At 41.1% G+C, this 24,660-nt stretch overlaps 1 protein-coding gene across 2 annotated transcripts in view; it reads left to right on the top strand.

Annotated features, from left to right (window-relative positions):
* Positions 1-24,660, top strand: part of LOC120571299 (retinoic acid receptor beta-like) — a 232,602-nt gene that overhangs the window by 69,772 nt on the left and 138,170 nt on the right. The window contains exon 1 of one of the 2 annotated variants that reach the window (XM_039820182.1): positions 19,966-20,230. The exons of the other annotated variant lie outside the window; for it this stretch is intronic. Coding sequence (XP_039676116.1) covers positions 20,074-20,230 — 157 coding nt within the window. The 5' untranslated portion in view covers positions 19,966-20,073. Of the gene's footprint in view, positions 1-19,965; positions 20,231-24,660 lie in introns of those variants that run through there. 2 annotated transcript variants of the gene reach the window in all.

Here is a 24,660-nt window from a genome sequence, read left to right on the forward strand (position 1 = left end):
GTTGTTTAAGTGTAAAAGCCCAAAGTCAACACCAAAGGCACTTACCATCTCCAACAGAAAACACTGTTCACAAACTGCTCCAAACAGCTCTATTGTAGTCCAGCCTTTACTTCCGTGACAAACGGGCGTCACTTTGTAACACACGTTATAATGCTTACCTAGCTGCTAGCGTGGCATGCCCTCATACTCTGCTTCTGACTGGCTAGTAGTCCTTACCTAGGTACTGCGCATGTGCGACTCCCAACAAATATGGAACAGAAGTGTGATGCCTCACTCTGTAGCTAAAACAGAGAGCTCAACACACAAGGTGAACAGAGGAGCTGCAGCAATGTGCAGTACAACAAAAATATGGTGTTTTTTGAAAATTAAACCATGTAAACCTATTGATAGAACCTCTAAATACAATTATGAACCTGAAAATGAGCATAATATGAGCACTTTAAAACGTTCTTGTAGCAGCGATAAAGGCAGTGATGTTTCCTGTACGGGACTCTCACACCGCATCAAACCAGAGCTCAAAACACACTGACAAGCTTGATTGCCGGTTACATGACTGGCCACCGCAGTGTGATGTTTGGTTGCGTTTCTTCGAAAGTTGAGTTGTTCTCAGGCAAACCCCGTCACAGCCTAAACGCACTACCCCTGTTAGAAATGAATAGAAGGACCTGCATTTTTGCCTGCCTTACTCAACAAACACTATAAGTGTTCGTGTGCGTCTGGCTTTCAGCACAGACAACTGTGGCTGCAGTATACATAGCCTACCATATACACGGTGTACAAGACTGGGCTAGAGACTCAACTTGCAGTTTTTCTTCAAACATCCATTTTTGCGTAGGTTTGATGCCGGACTTGAAGCTGATGGTGATATTCCTGGAGTGAAGCTGTGGTATCTTTCATTAATAATACATGTTTTTAATCAATAGCTACATTTTCCCATAGTTTTCCTTTCAAGTAAGAAAACACAATGGAAAAAAATATTCACCTTTGTTTCTGGCCATTTGGGGGCAGTGGAAACAAGTTGTAAACACTACATTGACATATCACCTTTTTGACTTATCGGGAGTGGAATGTGTTGGATATGCAGACTACCAGTGCTTGCTGCTATGGAGTTATTTTTTTCTCGCGCAGAACGTATGCGCTAGTTGGTCATCGGCTGTCGTCTTTGCTGTGTGTTCAAGTGCATTTTCTTGTTAACTGTTAAAATGGCAGTGTGAAAATGGAAACATCACTCTTGTTGGTTGCTAGTTAAACTGCTCCCAGATCATGGACATATGCAACATGTGATCAGCAAATGAACAGAGGTGGAAAAAGTACTAAAATATTGTACTCAAGTAAAAGTACCAATACTTGACTCAAGTACAAGTAATAAGTAGTTCATTTAAAATGTACTTTAAGTAAAAGTTACTTAGTTACATTCAAAAAACTGTAAAACGGGGACGAGGGGGAATCTCTCCCATGTAGTGAAAATAGGACAAGGGGTCATGAAGCCCAAACTATTTTGTTTTCAATTAAAGAAAAATCTATACAAATGTATAAACATCTATACAAATGTATACACATGTAATAACACATGTCACACATGACATGACAATTTTAGTTCAGACCATCCCATAAAACGTTTTTAAACAATCAACTGAAAGTGAAAGTACCATACATTGTTAGTTCTGAGGCCATGCCTTTCTTCACAAACAAAAAAGTTATAAGGCAAATCAAGGCCAAATCACGTGTTTTGACTCCATAAATGGGATAGACCCATAGACTGTTAATTATGATTATTAACAGTCTATGGTTAGACCCTAATGTTCACAGCCCAGACTATAGCAGCTAGCTTCTACACACCTAAGTAGCCTGTATGAACTAATTAGATGTATTATGTGAATCAATTTAGCCAGTCTCCTACATACGTTGTCCTACGGAAGGGGTGGGCAATTAATTTTCCCAAGGGGCCACATGAGAATCAGGGACTGTTGTGGACGGCCGGACCAATATTAATTTTATGTCAGGCGGCACGTTCTCAAACGTCTCTTTTTTTCCTCTGAGCATATTAGCGGAGCAGAGTCCACCAAGCACTCTTTAATAAAATCCACTTCAGAAAATGGCTTACTGTTTTGTGGGCTATCACAAGCTGGTCTTGAATGCTGCATCCCTGGATGCCTTGTTGCTTTTGCACCGTAACTAGCACAGCTTCAGATGTCTGTGCCAGCTCTGCGTCAGTCATTTTTAAGGGATTATAGCTGATTTACGTTCATGCTAACGTCTCCCGCTCAGTTCGCCGCTCGCCGACACATCGATGGGTCCGACCATGGATGTATTAAGAGCGTTCCAATGAGAGCGCTCAAAAGCGCATAAAACAAACATGGAACTCGGATCTTCCGCATTGTTGGCCCATGACGTCACGATGGACACGCGCACTAGCAACAATTTGTTTGTGTTGTCTTAGCAACTGGTAGCAACATGCTCGTTCATGAGCTTATCTCTCGTGTCTCTTACAAGTGGCGAACTCATGAACTCGCCATTTTCATTGTCTAAAATATTCACTAACGTTAAACATTGAGTTTTCGTTGTTCCCGATCGTTTACATGCTTAGCTAAATAAACGATAGATGTATTTAGCTAGACAACCAAGTAGATTTAATAATTATGTTGTGCTACTAGCTAGCTAGCTACTAACTAGCGCTAGCAGTTAGCCTGCAGTTTTGTGAACAGAGCTCATCCATGTCTTCATGCAATGTAATCACTATGTCTGTAGTAACGTTATGTAGGCATATAGCTAGCTATGTATAGAGCTTAATACAGCCATGCTAGCTACCCCTGATGTTAGCAACTAGCTAGCTAGCCGATAGCCCCGCCAGTTTGGGAAATGCTAATGACGTTACATCCATGTAACAGGCTTTACAGCATACATACATTCCTCAGATGTATCATAACTTCATAAGATAATACCATGAACGTATTAATAGAACACATGGTGAATTACAACCATTAGCTATATCCATTATTACAGCTAGCTACATGACCTCGGGAGAACATGTGAGCGGGTGGGTGCAGTCCCGCGGGTCTGCTCGCGTCCATTATGCGCGTTCATCATGTCTAATTTAATAATTCTGGATTCGCTACTAGTGAAGTGTTAATTTCGTCAGACAAGACGAGACTAAATATGTTCGTCAACGACCTTTTTTCCATGACTAGGACGAGACGATGACGAGACTGCGCCAATGTCCAAAAACGCTAAGACTAAATGAACATGCATTATTGTTGACTAAAATGTTTTGCATAAAATAAAAACTAAAATCTCTCTTCATTTTCATCTACAATCGTCTCTACTTTTTCATCATGGGATAGAATATTCAGCTGTTACCGAGACCCGGTGCTACGGCACCGACAGGTGCCCTAACGACCGTTATCTACCGGACCGAATAGCAACGCAGATTTTGGTGCCACTTAAATGCCTGCGCTTCTCTCTGATGCTCCTAAACGGACGATAGAGTCAACCAAAACATCGCTGCACGGGGCGCTAGTTAACACTACACTTGGCAGCAGGTAACGTTAGCATACCGTTAGCTAGCAGTTGGAGTAAACACGGTTACAATCATTGACATATATAAAAGGGTTACAATGCTGACAGCTAAACGGTGTAAAAGTGTCTGTATTTCACTGTGTAGGATTCCAACACGGGACGTACGACAGTCTTTAGCTGCCGTCTGAAAAACAACACATGTTGCGTTCACTTGAAATACGCCTCGCCAATTTTGTGCTGCATTTATTTTATTGTAAAATATCCTTTTCCCATGCATTGGTTGATTTGTCGTTTACTGGTGAAATAAGGAAGAGGCTCAATATTTATATAACTTTATAACTATTTGACTGAAATGGTTATCAGAAATAATTTATTTAAAAAAAAGACTAAAATGTTTTGACTAAAACTTGACTAAAATTTCGAGACTTTTAGTCGACTAAAACTTGACTAAGATACCTTGAGTTCTCTTTTGACTAAAACTAGACTAAAATTACGAGACTTTTAGTCGACTAAAACTTGACTAACAAAAATGTTTGGCACAGGACTAAGACTAAGACTAAATTAAAAATAGGTAACAAAATTAACACTATAGTGAATGTTAAAAATGTTAAAAACGTGACTTTTTCAAACAAGGACCCTGTTCGGACTGGTAAGTTGATATACCCCGAAACAAATGATCCGCTGAAATATAGATGTTTCTTTCGCCATGCAAAGTCTATGTGAAAAGTCTTTCTGGGCCATGGGGTGCAGTACCACCGTTATCCGCTAAGCCCATGGTGGCTTTTAGACATGGCATTCTTCCTGGGGGCTTGGGTCCGACCATTCCGACACATTGCAGTTCTTCTTCTACATCTTATTAATTGCAACTTGCAACCAGAGAAGAAGAAGCTGGATACGTTCACACAACAAAAGAATGCTGGTGCATTACAGTCAAGGGGGTAAGCTTCGCTTCAGAACTCAAACCTCCTATGGCGCCATTTTGTTGCTACCTGGCCATCACCTCCCGCTAGCATTCCACTGACTAGCATTCATTTTGGTGCCACTTGACAGCGAATAACTTACATCTACAACAAACTTTACAGCGTTTAAAGACTATTTGTCCATTGTTTATTTCTAAAGAAACACGACAATGTATAAAAGGCTCCATTACCTTGTACCTCACGTAATGGCTCCGTAGCAGACGTTTTTGTAAAACGATTGTGTCACATAGTAGAGGAATTACCGTATAGTACAGGATAAGGCTTACAGTCACGCGAGCAGACCCGCGGGACTGCGCCCGCCCACTCACATGACTGTTAGCCCGCGTAACGTAGATACATGCCTAGTCTCGCTTTGCCAGACCCACCTCCAAAGTTCGCTGAAGGAGAGTCTGGCTAGTCCACACAGCATTCGGGGATGGGAGGAAAACATGCTCTGGTTTAATGGCATTTCTTTAAACCAATCACAATTGTCATTGGCATTGCTAAACTCCGCACAGAGCCGCTGCAAAATAGTCGTGCTAGAGAAAACTCAGATTGGACAGATAGTCTAGCTAGTTGTCTCAATTTACCCTGCAGAGATCTGAGGAGCAGTTAACCATAGTCCTCATAAATCCACCGAATTTAAAATTCAAACACAGAAAAAGCGGAAGGAAACGGTAAATGCATACAGCTGAATTTCCTGCAGCACCAGAGCAATCCGGGAAGTGGAACGCAAAGGATATAGACTGATACATGCCTGATTGCGAGCCGGTCACAAAGCAATCCTTCTCCTCTTGGCTCTCTCTCTCTCTCTCTCTCTCTCTGATAGAAAGAGACCGGATGAGTGGGGAAAACTGTGATGTAGTGTGTGTGTGTGTGTGTGTGTGTGTCAGTCACTCTCTCTGTCCTTCCGTCCATCTCTCTCTCCATGTGCCTGATCGTGTCTTACTGTAAGAAGTCAAGACAGCCAAAATCACCGTGAACCTAGGTGTTTTTATTTTGAAATGTGTTTTATTTTTGTAAAGCATCTGGCTACACTGTGGTCTTCCTGTATGTGATTACCTGCCTGGCTTGACACATTCGCTCGCGTCTCACGCAAGAAATAGAGGAGACGGCGAAATGATTGCTGCAGCGATGGCCGCCGAAATAAAAATAACTGCGCTACGCGGTTATACACGCCCCAGTGTGTTTTCACTGTTTCTCAGTGCATTTTGTGCCAAAGCAATGATAAATGATTATAGCATGATGGTTATCATGTGTATATAAAAGAGAGGAAGCACTAATGGGATCTCTTATTCAGCATATACATTCTTTATGAGAATACAGTAGCTGTATGTGCTCCTCAAATTCAAGGAAAATATAATTTGAATAATTAATGAAGTATTAATCAATGCATGTTTAAGTTAGTGGACACTTACAAGATTCACCTCCCCTCTCCCAAACTCCTTTACTCCCTGAGTAGAGATGTTCCGATACCAGTATCGGAAAAGCATCCGATACCCCCTAAAATGCTGGTATCGGTCTCAAAGTACTGGAGTTTATGCACCAATCCGATACCACGTATCCCAAAGCCACCACAGAATCCGAAGACAAGTTTCTGAGAGTCAACAGCTTGCGTGATAGACGGCTCACAGGACAACAGCTTCAAGCACAGCTTATTAGTGGTCGTAATAAGCAAGTCTCAAGTTTCAACTCTAAATTCAATTCAATTTTCAATTCAATTTTATTTATAGTATCAAATCATAACACAAGTTATCTCGAGACACTTTACAGATAGAGTAGGTCGAGACCACACTCTATAATTTACAAAGCCCCAACAATTGCAGTAATTCTCTCAAGAGCAAGCAATGCGACCAGTGCGACAGTGGCGAGGAAAAACTCCCTCTTGGGAAGAAACCTCGGACAGACCCAGGCTCTTGGTAGGCGGTGTCTGACGGTGCCGGTTGGGGATGCGATGAACACTGCCAATAATAGTCACATTAATAATGGAACAGTGACTTCAAATGGTAGTCGTAGTAGTTCATGTCATATCAGGGCGCTGCAGGGCGTTACAGGATGTAGCGTGGCCCAGCAGAGCATGGATGGACGTAGCAGGAAGCAGCAGGGTTTAGCAGGACGCAGGATGACATTGCAGGGCACCGCTTAGCTCAGCAGGGAGTACAGCAGGACCACGGCGACAGCTGCAACCAGGATCTTGGTACCAACGTTCTCCAAGGAAATACGCTGGGGGAAAAAACATAAGGACTCCGGGGAGTAAACTCCCCAGAAGCTAGGATTAATAACAAGCATTTCTGGAACGGGATGCACACAAATGGTAATAGAAAGGGAGAGGAGAGAGCAGCTCAGTGTGTCAAAGGAAGGAAGTCCCCCGGCAGTCTAGAACTATAACAGCGTAACTAAGAGAGACAGGTCATAAGGAGAGGTGGCCTGTTCGGGCTTGAAACTCTCCCCTGCCGGATCGGGCTGTGCTGGCCTGCCTCCCTCTACTTTTGTTATATATTATTAATCTAACAATTATGAAGAGAAGCAGGTGGGCCAGTTAGGTGGACACTGCAACTCCTCACTCCCTAACTATAAGCTTTATCAAATAGGAGAGTTTTAAGTTCATTCTTGAATGTGGTGACAGTTTCTGTCCCCTGAACCCAGATTGGGAGCTGGTTCCATAGGAGAAGAGTCTGATAACTAAAGGCTCTGGCTCCCATTCTACTTTTAGAGACTCTAGGTACCACAAGTAACTCTGCATTCTGGGAGTGCAGTGCTCTAGTGGGACAATAAGGTATTAGGAGCTCTTCTAGATATGATGGTGCTTGACCATTTAGAGCTTTGTAGGTCAGGAGAAGGATTTTAGATTCAATCCTGGATTTTACAGGAAGCCAATGCAGAGACGCTAATACAGGAGAAATATGATCTCTTTTCTTAGTTCTTGTGAGAACACGTGCTGCAGCATTCTGGATCAGCTGGAGAGTCTTAAGGGACTTATTTGAGCAACCTGACAGTAGGGAATTAATAGTCCAGCCTGGAAGTAACGAATGCATGGACTAATTTTTCAGCATCGTTTTGAGACAGGATATTCCTAATTTTAGCAATGTTACGAAGATGGAAAAAGGCTGTTCTTGAGGTTTGTTTTAGATGGGCGTTAAAGAATATATCCTGATCAAAAATAACCCCTAGATTTCTGACAGTAGTGCTGGAGGCCAGGGCAATACCATCCAGAGTAGCTAAGTCTTTAGATAATGAGGTTTGGAGGTGTTTAGGGCCCAGCACAATAACTTCAGTTTTGTTAGACTTTAACATCAGAAAATTATAGGTCATCCAGGATTTTATATCTTTAATGCACGCTTGAAGTTTAGCTAGCTGATTGGTTTCGTCGGATTTGATTGACAAGTATAATTGGGTGTCATCCGCATAACAGTGAAGTTTAATAGTGTTTCCTAATAATATTACCAAGAGGAAGCATATATAAGGAGAATAAAATTGGTCCAAGCACTGAGCCTTGTGGAACGCCATGGCTAACTTTAGCGTACTTGGAGGATTTATCGTTAACATTAACAAATTGAGATCGATCAGAGAAATAGGACTTAAACTAGCTTAGAGCGATTCCTTTAATGCCAACAAAGTGTTCTAATCTCTGTAAAAAAAAAAGTGGGTTGGGATTGACTCCATACAACTCTCACAGATTTTTCCTAAAATCGTCAAATACCGTCACTTTGTCATGGCCCTCTGTGTCAGACACCGACACACAAAGCATGGCCGGACCGGCTATCAAAGCACAGAACAGAGAATTTTGCATTACAACACACAGAGGGAGTATGTCTTCATCCTCTGCTCAGGATACCATTACTCTAACATATCTTTATATTGCAAATATTTGTTCGCGGCTATATTAATGTTCTGAATATTGAGTACAGCCCCTTTGGTATACCTTTAAAGCCCATGTTGCAAGTTAACCACCACTGTTGATTAATAGGTACATATAGCACTCAATATATGTATATCATTGTTAAAAATGTCTCCAAATAGTGTTAAAGGCCAGTTTTTGTCAGGCTTTTGGTCACGTTGGGGAGATGTGTATCAGCCTAGTACTAGAACTATGGTGACTGACTGGGATGAGGAAGAGGGTTTTTTACTGTCCGTGAATAGCACCAAGTGAAAGTCAATGTTTTATTTATATCTAGTGACAGTGATCATGTCGTTAGTTCAGATAAGTACCGGTAAACTTATCTAGATCTAGAAAATACAAGGCATCATGCTAGCTATGTGCTAACTTGCCAGTCCCACCTGTGAACACATAGATATGATTGATATCATGATTAGACATCTCACGTTTTGATGGTAGCCTACTAGCTCCAGTAACAACATATTTGCCTGGTGTTTATTTATTACTTGGACGGGGATGCTGTTCAGCTTTTCACAAGTTTAGACAGCTAGCTAACGCTTACCGACGCCGCGCTAACGCTAAGCAACAGCATTAGCCTAGCCGGGTAGGGTAAATATTACAACTGCCTTCGGAGTTTCCCATATCTGCGTTCACGTTGTCAACATAAGACTTGTGGCGTTAGTGCTCCTTTTGTACCATAACTTTATTGAATGAACGTTAAACTTCGGGTCCTACGAGATGGTTTTGTTAGTTAGTTAGTTACACAAAAGCCAAACTGGCTATAGTTAGCCTGTACGTATGAAGCGGACATTAGCTAACGTTGCATAGCCAGCAAGCAGCCGGGTCGCGGGCTAACCTCGACAGCTAACACATCCATGTGTCTCCATTTCAAAACATCACAGCAGATTGACTGTTTTAACAGCAGAGGTTGATTGTGGGCAACATACGGTCGCGGTTAGCTCGGCGAAACTACTGCCGATTGCCGGTTGCTGGCTGGCTACGCAACGTTAGCTAATCCCGCTACATATCGCATTGCGGCTAACTATAGCCAGTTAGCTTTGTGTGTAATGTTACAAAAAAAAACTATTTCGTAGGAGCGAAGCTTAATATTTCATTCAATACAAGTATGATACAAAAGGAGCACTAACGCCATATGTCTTGTGTTGACAACGCGGACGCAGTCTCGAAGGCAGTTGTAATACCGGTATTTAACTAGCAGTCTAAGCTAACGCTGTTGCGCTTAACGCTAGCAAACGCTGCGTATCGTTAGCTAGCTGTTTAAACTTTGTGAAAGCCGAATAGCATCCCCGTCAGCTGCCTTTCACTTCCCCCAATATTATTATTCACATAATAAAGACATACTTGCCAAAGCCATATTTTGCCAGATCAGTGGCTGAACCGCGGACCGGACAGTGAACCGAGACCGGGGCTTTCGCCTCGTCGTCTCCCGAACGTGACATCATGCAATGCATTGTGGGGGAAAGACAAACCGCTGTAAAATAGTACCTACTTTTTCGTGTTATATTCTGTTTTGTGATACCTAACAACATCAAATACATGAATACCAGTTTAAATGTTTATTACCAACAAGCAATTACCACAAATTCGTTGGAAAATTAAACTTGCAACATGGGCTTTAAATATAGAGCGACCAGAATTTTTGCCGTAGGATAACATAGCTCCAACATTCACACCAAGTAAAAGATATTTTTACAGTGTACATTGAAAAAATAGGTTAGTGTGTAAAATGAAGTTCAAATCTTAACTCATATGTTTAATTATATGCTTACATGCAGCTGTAACATTTCAAGTGCAAAACTTACAAGCTGCAGATGTTGAAGGACTAATGATAATATGTTGGGAAACTGCGTGACTGAGAGTGTTGTTGGTAGTGCACACTGATTTGCAGCATGTCCCCAGACTGTAAACACCATGAACTGAAAAGCAGCTGAATCATACACAGTATACACATCATATACAGTAGCTCCGCCATTTCATCATTTACTCTTCTTAGCAAAGTTGTTGCAGATTCACTCACACATGACTAACATTGTGATGTATATAATCGGATATGCCTATTATCTAAGATCTGTTTTTTTTAATATAATCCTATATTAATTATCATCATGTCATTAAATGTCTGCCAGCTCCATTAAACATTCAACCGCCTACATATTATGCAGATTATGTTAAATACATCAGTGATTATATTAATTATATATCATTTTTAATCATGATGCATTTTTAATACATTCTATGCTTATGTGATGCTGCATAATGACTTATGAGGCCCACTCAAGGGGAAATGACAGTTTTTTGTATATTGATTATATGAATATCATTTAATGTAAAGATGCTTGTGTTTGGTTAAAGGGATACTTCACCGATTTAGCATTCAGCTTTGTATCAGTAGAAACCCGATAGTATTTCTGAATGACCGTGCTTCCCTCCCTCATGTCCCCCTGAGACGAGAGATCTCTGCATTTGGGGCCTGGAAAAAATCTTCCGATGACGTAAAATGATGATTTTTGCGTCATCGGAAGATTTTTGGGCCAGTGGCAAGGACTACAGCCAGTATTAGGATCTACTTCCGTATGTTTTCAACACGCCCACAGGGGGTTGGACTGCCGAGTCTGGCCGAGGTATTCCGAATGAAAACGACTGTCAGCCATCTTGAACCTTCGCTAAACAGGCTTTCGGTTTTCAGCAGAAAACTTTTACAACAATTATCTGCATTCAAACTACCAGACGTGTGTACCACCGGGAAACATCGGTACAGATCGGAGAATATGTAGGAAACGTTATTACAGACGCAATACTCGGCACACTACGTGAGCTTCGCCTGCACGGAGACCAGCGGTGTCGCTCAATGCCGCTAGCCGGCTACGGGACATCCTCATCGGCTAGGTGGAAAGCTAACGCTAGCTGTCCACCTGTCCCATCCATCCTGCTTGCAAGTGTCTGCTCAACAAGCTGGACTACATCCTCCTTCAACGAAACTCCCAACGTGAGTTCAGTGACTGCTGTGTTTTTGTTTTTGTGGAAACATGCCTGAACAACAGTGTACCGGCACCGGGACTATCCAGCTACCAGGCTGCTCTCGCCGGCCCGTGGAGGTGGGCTGTGTTAAACGGACTGGTGTAGAAATAAAATCCAACTAGCTACTGCTAACTGCTAGTGGAGCTTGTGACTGTTAAATGCCGACCATTCGACATTCCACGCTAATTCACGGCTGTGTTTATACTCCGTGTTTAGCTACACCAATGCTAGTATGCGTTAGCTGAACTTTACGGATCCTGCTTGCAAGTGTCCGCTCATTTAGACCACAAACTGGACTATATCCAACTTCAACGAAACTCCCAACGTGAGTTCAGAGACTGCTGTGTTTTTGTTGTTGTGGAAACATGCCTGAATAGTGTACCGGACTTTCCAGCTACCAGGCCTGCTAGACCTCCGAGCTAGAGATGCTCTGTCGCCGGGTAAAAGAGGTGGGCTGTGTTAACACGAAGTGGTGCAGAAACGTGGTGATTTGTATCCATTTAACTGCTAACTGCTGGTGGAGTTTGTGACTGTTAAATGCCGACCATTCTACATTGCACGCTAATTCACGGCTGTGTTTATGCTCGGTGTTTACAGCCCACCAAGCGCTAATGCTAGTATGTGTTAGCTGAACTTCACGGAGCCTATAAAGTGTGTGTACTAAAAGTAGCCCGTTTCGTATGTCGTGTTTATATAATGTCGTTTTTATATTAAATGTGTAACACCACTTGAATCACGATGAAACGTTGTTTCGTGTATATGGTTGAAATGACAATAAAACACGCTTGAGTTGAGTTGAATGCCTCTGTCGGTCTGTCAAGCGGTAGGCGTGGCTTGGGAGTGGACTCAAAGCAACGAAGCAGGTGCATTCTGGGATTTGGTGTTTTTCATCCATATAAGACCAAAACACATTTTCTGGCTTTTCTCGGCCTAGAAGGCACAAATTTAAAAAAATTTTTTTTACATTTCTACTACATAAGTGACCCAATTTAAAGATATATTCAGCTTTCCAGCGGTGAAATATTCCTTTAAGACATTACATTACTAAAGCATTATTTATGCTTCTGCGTTAAATCTACGCCAAGGCTACGTACATAGGTACGTGGAGACACGGACCCTACGCCATAGCCTGACATGCACCTCTCAAAAAATGGCCGTGGGTTGGTAGCGTTGCATTTCCCACTAGTCTCTCATTGCCCGACCTTCCCCCACAGCGCTGTGGAGGAAGGTCTGGCGAGTCCACACAGCATTCCGTGATGGGAGAATAACGTGCTCTGGTTTATTGGTGTTTCTTTAAACCAATCACAATCACCTTGGGCGGTGCTAAGCACCATAGAGCCACGGTGCCACTGCAAAATAGCATCGGAAAGGAACTTGTTTTGGTGGAACATGTGTACGTTCAAATGTAGTTTTAGTTGTGTAACAGAAAACTCAGATTGGACAGATAGTCTAGGCAAGGCAATTTTATTTATATAGCACATTTCAGCACAAGGCAACTCAAAGTGCTTTACACAAATCATCAATCATTAAAGAACAAATAGCAAAATAGGGAGTAAAATAAGAATAAAAATAGTAATGAATACAAATTTAAAACCATTTAAGATACATAAATAAATATATAGTTCAGTATAATAGTTAATATGAGAATAATAATCCAAAAATATTAAAATTGTATACGAAATAAAATACAAGAATAAAATTCACTGTTCGATAAAAGAATTAACGCATCATCAAAAAGAAAGGTCTTCAGCCTTGATTTAAAAGAGCTGAGAGTTGGGGCAGACCTGCAGTTTTCTGGTATTTTGTTCCAGATATGCGGAGCATAAAAACTGAACGCTGCTTCTCCCTGTTTAGTTCTGACTCTGGGGACCACGAGCAAACCTGTTCCAGACGATCTGATAAGTCTGGGTGGTTCATAAAGCACTATCAGATCTGAGATATATTTTGGTCCTAAGCCATTTAGGGATTTATAAACCAGCATAAGTATTTTGAAATCAATTCTTTGAGGCACAGGAAGCCAATGTAAAGTCTTTAGAACTGGAGTGATATGATATGTTAAAATTCAAGTCAGAGTCCATGACAACACCAAGATTTTTTGCTTTGTCTGTTGTTTTTAAACAGGGCCATTTGAAGCTGTGCATTGACTTTCAGTTTCTCTTCTTTTGCTCCAAAAACAACCACCTAGTTTTTTCTTCATATAATTTAAGAAAATTTTGGCACATCCAGTTGTTGATTTGTTCAATGCAATTAGTCAGTTTTCTTATTGGACTATAGTCCCCTGGCGTTAAAGTTATATAAAGTTGTGTGTCGTCAGCATAGCTATGGTGATTTATCTTGTTGTTTTCCATAATCTGAGCCAGTGGAAGCATGTAGATGTTGAACAAGAGAGGTCCCAGAATTGAGCCTTGGGGAACTCCACGTCATAATTTTACGCTCAGATACATAATCGCCTATAGACACAAAGTAGTCTCTGTTCTTTAGATATGATTCAAACCAGTTAAGAACTGATCCTAAAAGGCCAACCCAGTTTTTCAGTCGATCTAGTAGTATGTCATGGTCGACAGTGTCAAATGCCACACTAAGATCAAGTAACACCAAGACTGAGGTTTTGCCACTATCTGTGTTAGAGTGGATGTCATTAAAAACTTTTTCAAGAGCCGTCTCAGTGCTATGGTGTGGTCGGAAACCTGATTGGAAAGCATCAAAACTGTTGTTTACAGACAAAAAAAGGGCGAGTTGTCGAAAAAAAGCTGTCTGGCTAGCTAGCTGTCTGGATTTACCCTGCAGAGATCTAAGGAGCAGTTAACCATAGTCCTTATAAATCCATCGGAGTTTAGAACACCAACACAAAGAAAGAGGAAGGTAAAGAGGGCGAAAAGAGGGACATCCGGCAGAATTTTCGGCAGCAATCCCGGAAGTGGAACATTGTGGATATAGACTACATTTCCCCCTACTCATTTCCTGGTTCTCTTTATCCATAAACAACATGAAATGAAGGAGAGGGTTTCCTGCTACAGATTTCCCACCATGGTCAGAAAGAACAGGGGAGACGCTTTGTTTCTCTCACTATGACTCTAGAGTAACTACTCGCTCCAAAGCTAATCCCCGTCACTCTCTTACTCACTCTACCACACACTCCCCACACATGTCGGCCCTGTTATTCTCTTAAAGAGATCGATGCACATACCAATGCACAAGGATAAACTTCAGGCCACTTGCGTGGGCTACGGCGAAAGCTCTACGTGGAGCCTCTGCAGGACCAAAAATATTGCTTAAGTCCTTTGGGGGCTGGGTGATCAAGCTGAGTTAGATGAGCACTGGTGGGTCCGGTTCCCGTAATACAGGCTGTGGTGGGTGGGGTACCGTTAGCCTGTTTGTGGGATACGGGGTCTAATGTGTCAGTGCTCACTGAAAATTTCTTTCAGCAACATTGAACACCGCATTTTGCACACCATTCGGTCTGTTTGAGTTTAATCGCATGCCATTTGGTCTTTGCAACGCGCCAGGGACCTTTCAGCAACTCATGGGGCGCATATTCGGTGATGAGCACTTCCAGTCCTTGCTGCTGTACCTGGATGATGTGGTGGTGTTTTCTACATCATTTAGTCAGCACCTGACTCGCCTGCGGATGGTGCTGTCCCGGTTTTGGGAGCTTGGCTTGAAGGTGAAGTGGAGCAAATGTTCGATGTTCCAACCTGAGGTGTCGTTTTTGGTCCACGTTATCTCTGCCGAAGGTGTAGCAACCGATCCAGAGAAAATTTGTGCTTTGGCTGAGTGGAGGTGTCCTGACAGTATTGCAGAGCTTCTGTCTTTCTTGGGCTTTGCGGGATATTACAGGAGGTTTGTGGAAAACTTTTCACATAATCGCAGCCCCTCTCCATGCCACAAGTAATTGTGGAGTCCGGAATGTGAGAGGAATGCGTTTCAAGTACTAAAGAGGCGGCTCACCTCAGCTCCCATGCTAGCCTATGCAGATTTCACCAAGCCTTTCTATCTGGAGATTGATGCTAGCCATCAGGGGCTGGGAGCCTATGCAAGCTGAGGGCTGCTGCGCTCTAAGAGGAATATGGACAACTACAGTGCTGTGAAGTTGGAGCTAGTGGCCCTTAAGTGGGCCGTTACAAATAAGTTCCATGACTACCTGCTGGGACAGCGATTCACTGTGTTCACGGGCAACAATCCACTAAGTCATTTGGCGACCGCAAAGTTGGGAGCCGTGGAGCAAAGATGGGTGGCGGAGCTAGCCCAGTTCGATTTTTGAGCTATGTTACCGGCCTGGGAAGCAGAATGCAAATGCTGATGGGTTGTCAAGGCAGTATGTGAGGGCCGATGGCCCGGGGATTTGTCAAACCGTTGAGCAGGAGAAAACTACTCTGCCAGCCGGGGTAGGAGGCCAGTGCACAGCTGCAATGAATAATATGGGGGCTCATCAAGCTTTCCAATATCCTCTAGTGACTTTTTGGCTTCCAAGCAGCAGGCTGATACTGTGTTCGTAGCGTTCCTGAAGTATTGGAGGCGAGGGCAGAAACCCACCCGGGCAGAACGTGCAAAGCAGGGCAGGAGAATGATTCGCTGTTTTGAGGTAGTTAAGGTTAACTTGTCTCGCCATCAAAGACAAACTAAAGTTATGAATTGAATGAAACTCTTGCCTGCTGATAAAATAGTTTGGGGCATTCATCTTTAATAAACCTGCACACGCATTGTAAATCTTTACAATCATTCCCTGAAAGAACCAAGCAGGCCTGCCTTGTTGCACCATCCATATTATCTTCAAAACTTGATATTTTCAGCGTGTAGCTCACTAGCTCGAAGGTTGTTTCCCGAAGCGAACAGAGTTTGAAAATGCCAAAGCCTGACATCATATCCTGAAAATGTACCTCCATTGAGCCAGACTACCTTCATCTAAATACCTGTCTTGGCTGCTTAAGACATTTGTCAAGGTTCAAAAGTACTTTCCCCAAAAATTGTATTTACATTACCAATCCACCATTCCACCATGCCCTGTAGTCTAAATAAGAGAAAATGTTTGTTGTGCAGTTTGTTAAAGTAATTTTTAGAATGCAGTACTCCGATCAGATTGGAAGTACAACATCACTAACGATAAAATCATAGTGGTGAATATTGTTACAGTTTCTGAAATAAAAGCACAAAGGAAACAAATGCATAAATATCTGAGTTGTCACAGCATTAATAAGAAGTATTTAATTTTGATCAGAGATAAATATATACTGTATGTTTAATAGACACATAACACAACCCCATTATGTAGCCACCTTTGAAGACTTTCTGGATATGTTTATCCGAAATAGCATGCATCTGATCAAATCTCACTTTAACAAATGTGTCTGGAAATGATTGGAGTATAAACACCTTCTGGTTTGTCTTTTTCTGTTTTTGGATGAGATTACCTGTATAAATAAGGGGTGGAATGAAAAATAAATAAAATCCAAATACCATCATCATTGCAGCAATCCCATGCATTTTCTTAAGGACATGCTTTTCACATTTTATTTTTCTTACAAGTCGTTTGGTAAAAGGCGTAACAGACAGACGACAAGAACCGAGAAACCAAATGAATATCAGGTGAGTCTCTGAATCTTGTACAAACCTTGTAGATCTTGATTCTGTCCATTTTTATCAAGACTTTGTCATTTTAGTGACGAGCAAAAGCCGAACAGGATGCTCCAGAAATGTCAAAATAACATTTCCATCAGTTAATAAACATTCAGAAATAATTTACTTTAGAATGACACTCAAATATTTATTTATTCATTTATTGATTTACTTTTATACTATTAGTGTTGTTTTTTGTAGCTTACTATTGGTGCTCTACATAGCCATTTCTCTCTGTAGGAATGGGGCCTCAGTGTGCGTAAATAGCCTCACAGCGCAGACACTTAGAGCTGTAGTATAAGGAAGAGGATTAGGGCCACATGTGAAAAAATTTACTTGAGTTTAGAGTTTCAAGTTTTCTCAGAATTCTCAGATTAAAGTCAGAATTCTGACTTTAGACTCAGAACTTAAATAGACTTTTTTTTTTTACATATGGCCCTAATCCTCTTCCTTAGACTTCTTCTTCAGCTTCAAATAAAAAAAAAAAAAAAAGATTGTTTAGAATTTTGGGTACCGTGGTGTATTTTGTTTCTTTCCAAGAAAAAGGAAGAAAAAAACAAAGATCTTTATTATGTGTGTGTCACCTGCGTTTCCTTACTCCCATTACCGCTACAACTCAGCCCATACATGAGTTTTCATATGATTATAAAGTCATCCAAATGCCATCATCGCTGCAGCAATCCCATGGACATGCTTTTCACATTTCATTTGGTTTGGTAAAAGAAAAAAAATAAACTTCAGGTGAGTTGTAATCTTACTAGTCTATATCCACGACGTTCCACTTCCGGGATTGCTCCGTTGCTAGCGGAAAATCCGCCGGATTTCACTCATTTAGGCCGGATGTCCGTCCCCTTCCTCTTCCTTTGTGTTGGCGTTCTAAATGCTGGTGGATTTCTGAGGACTATGGTTAACTGCTCCTCAGATCTCTGGAGGGTAAATAAGTCCCTCCAGAAAAACGCGTTTATGCGATCGCATAATTCAATGCATAATCAGCCAAAGTCCGCATATTCATGCGGGGGCCGCATTTTTTCAAATATGCCGCACTTTCGCCGCATAAATTGCCGATTTCTGCGCAGAATATGCGGTGCTTGCATGATTTCATAATCCCCGCATTTTCCTTGTAAAAAAGTCACATATATCTTAGCAGAAAGTTGAAAAAATGTTGCGTTTACTTCACACAAGAGCAGCCATTTTCCCCTGTTGCCATGGGAACGTTATGAAGTGACGCAATTACGCGATGTGAACATCATCGAAAAGCAAGTGTTGGAGGTTGATACTTTGAGTCTCTTAAGTTGGTATCCAATAAGAAAGCTATCTTAATATCTCATGTCTACTCAAATTTCTTTGTTTAAGTGTTCCTGCTGTCTATATTATTAACGATTTGTGAAAGTCTGTCTCTTTTGTATCTTTTATTTCCCTCTGTTTAGACTATTACTTTTATTTTTACTTTATTATATTATTTGCATTTATGTTTGTATCTTATTTGTTTACTTATTGCAATGACTGAATATCTGTAAACAATTTTTGGAAATTAAGTTTAAAAAAAAGCAGGGTGTTGGGGGAATCACTTTTTCTTCTCTTTTTCATCCAACCGCAGTTTTTGCAAGTTCCCGCAATTTCATCGCATAAAATTGCATAAATATCTCGCATATTCCATCACATTTTTTAAGAAAACGTGCCGCATAATCAAGGATTTTTGCGTTTTTCTGGAAGGACTGGTAAATCCAGACAGCTAGCCAGACTATCTGTTCAATCTGAGTTTTCTGTTACACAACTAAAACTACTTTTAAACCTACACATGTTCCACCTTACCGAGGCTATTTTGCCGCAGCACCACCCAAGACGATTGTGATTGGTTTAAAGAAATGCCAATAAACCAGAGCACGTTTTCCTCCCATCCCAGAATGCTGTGTGGACAAAGCGAGACTATAATCTTACAAACCTTGTAGATCTTGATACTGTCTTTTGTGTCATTTTAGTGACGAGCAAAAGCCAAACAGGATGCTTCAGAAATGTGAAAATAAAGTTTCCATCAGTTAATAAACACTCAGAAGTAATTTACTTTAGAATGACACTCAGATACTTTAATTTATTGATTAATTTATTTACTATTAGTAACTATTATACTCTTAGTTATTTTTTGTATAAACACATAGCCTACTATTGATGCTCTCCATGGCCATTTCCCTCACTAAATGCCTCACAGTGCAGACACTCAGAAATGTAGTAAGACTTCTTCTTCAGCTTCACACTTAAAAAAAAAAAAAAATGTTGGGCACCGTTGTGTATTTTGTTACTTTTCAAGAAAAAGAAAAAAATAAGAAAAAATATCTTTATTATTGTGTGTGTAGCCTGCGCTTCTTGTCTCCGCCTTGTTCCGCGCTGCGGAGCTGCAGTGCTGTCAGCCGCCTGCCTGCCTGCCTGCCTGGGTCATTTGAAGGCCAGCAGCCACGGAAGGGTTCATACAAAGTTCACTCGCATATATTAGGCAATTCAATCTTTCATTCTCTGTGGCAAAACTAGTTGGAAATGAGCTGCACGGGGGGACGGATAACCCATTCGTCATCGGAGAGGAGAACGTGTGCTTTTTAAAAACGCCGTCCGTGTTATTTTTGGTAAGAGGAAAAAGAAAGATATCCTCCATCTCCGGTTGCGCTTTACACACGGCTGGCTGCTGGGAAGCGGGACGGGGCGAGTCAATGAAAACACGTCGGGGATATTATTATTAGATTATTATTAGTAGTATTATGAGTCCCGTTCACACGTCCGTGGCAGCGTGACTGGACACGAGAGAAGAAAAAATGGCAAATGAGCATTTAGAAGGAGCCGTGGAGCATTTTTAGTCCGAGAAAATTCATGATTCCGGTGCAGGACGAAGCAGAACAAGAGGAGCGAAATCTGTTGTGCCAAGAACCAGAGGTGGAAGAAGAAGAAGAAGAAGAAGAAGAAGAAGAAGAAGAGGGGGGAGGGGGGACAACAGCGGAGTTTGATGGAGTTGTGTGCGCTTTATGCTGCTGATATTTCTCCATAACGCACCAGCAGACTGTGGCTGAACGACGCGCCGGCATCATGTTTGACTGCATGGACGTGCTGGCCGTGAGTCCCGGGCAGATGCTGGACTTCTACACGTCCAGCCCGTCCTCGTGCATGCTGCAGGAGAAGGCTCTGAAGGCGTGCATCAGCGGACTGGCGCACAGAGAGTGGCAGCACCGGCGGAGCGCACACTGTAGGTCCCAACTTCTCATCCTCCATCTCTGCGTGTTGTTGTTGCTGCTGCTGCTGGCTGTTTGTGTGCTTTACTGGCTCACTGAAAGCTGCGAGGGGGCGATGGGCCGGTGCAGGCTGAGTCCATGGCCCCTATGGTTTACAACAAGTTGCCATAAAGGGCCTCCAGGTGTGATAATGATCAGATTATTTCAAATCACACCAATTGGAATTGTGATTTAGTTGTGGGGAAACTTTTGGATATATATAGCCTATATTCATTTTTAAGATTATTTTTCTGGCATTTCAGTGTTTTTGCAGCAGCACAAGTGATAAAGTGTCAGTTTGTTTGAGAAAAATAAATAAATAAATAAAAATAAAAAAGAGTTTGTTTTGATGTTAGGAGCCGTAAAAAACTCCAGAACTTTCTCCCAAAACATATTTCACTCTTACGGGGGGTGCGCCGCCGTCATAAATCCCGAGCAGTGGAAGTTGCTGATGTATGGCTGCTCTTAGATCAGTTAGTTCAGAGGAATGCCCAGAGTAAACACAGGCAGGCAGGCAGGCAGGCAGGCATGCTCGCGGTGTTAACACACCTCCTCCACGGCCGCGCAGGGCAGGAGGGGCGGCCCGGCGAGCTTTCTGACACTGATTTAGATAAATGGTCCAGCGCGGACTTCTCAACAAGATTAGCAGGCTGCTATCGGAACATGTCAACCTCTCGCGTTTTCAATTGGCCAGCGGCTGATCGATGGACTGCTGCTAGTTTTTGGTCCAGCATTGAAAGGCAGCTGGTGACTAGGAATGATACAAGTGGGAAAAAGTAGAAAGAAATTTCCACTAAGTAGGGCTGCAGCTATAACGATTATTTTCTCGAGTACTTGTTTGGTCTCTAAAATGTCAGAAAATGGTGAAAAATGTGGATCAATGTTTCCCAAAGCCCAACATGACGTCCTCAAATGTCTTGTTTTGTCCACAACTCAAAGATATTCAGTTTACTGTCACAGAGGAGAGAAGAAACTAGAACATATTCACAATTAACAAGCTGACATCAGAGAAATTCAAGATTTTACTAAAACAAATGGCTCAAACCATCAAACGGATTATAAAAAAATAGTTGTGGATTAATTTAGTAGTTGACAACTAATCGGTTAGCCTAATAGATTCATCTTTGAAGGTCTATAACTCAGAAGGAACAGAAGGTATGAGGATAAACTCATTATTATAAAAGGAGCAAATGGTTTGTTATATTTTTTGACAACTGCAATTTTATGACAAGATGTGAAATATTTCCTGTATTTTAACAGCAGAGTGCAGATGTTGCCCCTGTGTTCCTTACATATTTACTGCATTTTTTATTTTTTTTATTTACAATAAACAAAAACCAGACAGAGCAGCAACAGTTGTCTTATACAGGCCACTTATCAGCATCAATTGTTCAACTACTTTAGTCGGCCACAAAAGTTAGCTTTGGGAGATTATAGAAGTCCACGATGTCGCTTTGTTCGACATTTGTTGCTTCTTCTTTTTTACGTTTTTAGAAGTTTACATATTGTGCAGCTTTGTATATAAGAGTAAACAGAAAATGTTCTGCATTTTATCAGTAGCTACACATTATTTCCATTTTTAATTCCAGGACAAAGTCCGGGTATGAGCTGCCCATACCTTTTCTGTTACTTTACAGATTTATTTCTTAGAGTGTAGCTATGCTACTTTATGTTACTATTTACACTTATTGACTTGCTCTTTTCTTACTCTTATTTACCTTGAATTTGACTGGGAGCAAATGCAACACTCCCCCAAATTTCCCTGAAGGGATCTATAAAGTATTTTGATTCTGATTCCTTTTTCTAGTTTAGCTATATGTTCAACAGTGCATCTGTCTAGTCTTGAATGTGTGGAGCACTGCGTTCTCTCCATTTACAAAAAGAAAATCCACAGACATCCACTTATTATGATGTTGATTAGGTGATCTTGATAGAGCCCCGATTATACAGAGAGTACCGGGTCGGGTTACATATTTACGGTAAAACATGTATTATCATCCTGATGTGTGTCCAACACTGACTGTGTGCTCATCAGGCACTTGTCAGTGTTTGTTTTTCCCCGGCGCCCTGCTGCCGCTCTGTGATTTATGCTCGTGTGATAACGAGCAGCCTCCAGCTGTCATTCCTCAGGAAGTGTTTGCTCAAGGGCGCTCAGTCAAAAGAGGCTGTTATCAGTGGAGGGAAAGTGTAAAAAAAATGTACAGCCGCCACCTTTGACCTTCTGCGGGTCAGAGTGTGATGAAGAAAGTTCCCGGACTTTGTCCCGTCATTAATGAAATGGAAATGATGTGTAGCTACAGTTAAAATACAGAACAAAATGTTGAAAAAGTGGCAAGAAATTTGAGGGGGAAAAAAATACAAAAATGTCTTAAAAAGCCTCTCTATCTGTTTGACTCATCAGTACATGGCCAGTTAAAAGGAGACAGTGGTGGAAGAAGTATTATGATCCTTGTTAATGTTGAAAAAGCAACAAGAAATTCAAGAAAATAAAAAGTTTAACAAAATGTAAAAAAAAAAGTGTTAATCTCCCAAAACCAACGTGTTGTGGACAAAAATTGTCGGAGCACAGATTATGTAATTCTTACTGAAAAAACTAAAATACAACTGTGAATCCCGTTTAATGGATGATTTCTAGTCATTTAACTGTTAATGGATGATTTCTAGTCATTTAACTGTTAATACACAGGTATTTCTCACGTCAACCAAGCAATAAGCCAAGTACAGGTTGAAAAAGGAAGGAAAAGGAATTTTATTTTCTCTTTTTTTTTTCCCAAGGTTTATTTATTAGTATCAATGTAGAACAGTCCAGAATAACAACCTACAACAGGTACATTCCCCCTGTTAACCCAACACAGAGGCATACAACTCAACTCTACACACATACCTGCATAGGCGTAATTTACAGGGAGGGATGGGGGGGGGGTTACAACCCCTCCCCAATAATCAAAACTGGCCAGTGACCCCCTCCCAAAAACAAAAAAAAACTATTATAATTTCCTTTACATGAATAAATACATTTGCACCATACTTTGATGCTGAAAAGGCACAAATTGTTGCAGAAAAATTCACCAGAATGCAGAAAAAGTGTTACATGTAAATTTAGCTCAAAAGTGGCGATATCAAATAAAAATTCAATTGCTGACATTAGGAGAAACTCATAAGAGGTAAAAACAATTATCTTGTGTTTCAAATACATGGGCCAGGCGGGGGCGTCTGGCACCGTGTTCCTAGAGAAAGGCCAATCATTTTTAGCTTTTTTCTAACAAATAATAAAAATACAATGAGCGGTATGTCATTTCACATTTTCATTCCCAAATGTGATGTTGAACTTGTTCATATTGCTTGTGCGTGAAAATATAAAGCAATTGGAAAGTTATTTCTAACTAAAGTTTTTATCCATGTCATGTGTACTAAACGTATAAAAATGGATTTGAAAAATGAGACATTATTCATAATGGTCAAACCAAAGAAAACTGAATTTGTTCCCCGTTTACTTTCATTATTCCATAATACCATCCAATTTCTAAGACGCATTTCCAATTTAATAACTCCATGAAGTGTTGAATTATAATTTTCTGTCATTTGAAATTCCTCGTATGAGTGGTAGTTTATTTCACTTATTCCACAACGTAACTGCTGACATCAATCCTCAGAAGAACACGCGGTCAAAATCTGCTTATGCTCTTGTCTATTACAGATTGCGTATTGTTTATAACATCTGGAACCTTTTTTTCTTTTCTGTTTTACAGTCAAACAGTGAAATTAGTGGCAAAACATCCCTTAGAAATGAATCACTTGTACAAGCACAAGGTTTCTTAGTTCACTTAACTAAAAGCTTAATTAAATTATTAAAACATAATCATGAATGTAGTCAGACTGAGGAGAGTAGTATAGCAAAATATGTTCATAAACATTCATTAATAAAAACCTATATTTCCATGTTGATTTTTCTTTTGGCTCAACCTAGCCTCTTATTATTTTCTTATGCAACAGTTATTTTCTATGTATGTTTTTATTGTTTATTTTATATTCATGGGGCCAAACTTGGCCCAAATTGGGCATCCTTGGTTTACATCCTGGCTACTGCCCTGTGAAAGAGCTGTTTAAAGTATGTGCACATGCAGCTTTAAGAAGCTGCTCTACAACTGTTTAAACCTGCAGCACAGTGTGGGGTCAGAGGTTAAATTGTACTGGACTTCCACTTTAAAAGGCCCCTTAACCTCATAGATAGGTCTATTGAAGGAGTCAAAAACAACTTGATCGCTTACGGGTTAAAGGTTAGGGTTAAGGTTAAGGTTAAGGTTAGGTTTAGGGTTAGGGTAAAGATTAAAGGTTAGGTTAAAGGTTAGGGTACCGCTGCATGATAGCCTCGGGAAGGGTTGGTGGAACATTTGTACGTTCAAAA

This window comes from Perca fluviatilis, chromosome 13, assembly GCF_010015445.1.
Source record: "Perca fluviatilis chromosome 13, GENO_Pfluv_1.0, whole genome shotgun sequence".
NCBI classification, from domain to species: Eukaryota; Metazoa; Chordata; class Actinopteri; order Perciformes; family Percidae; genus Perca; species Perca fluviatilis.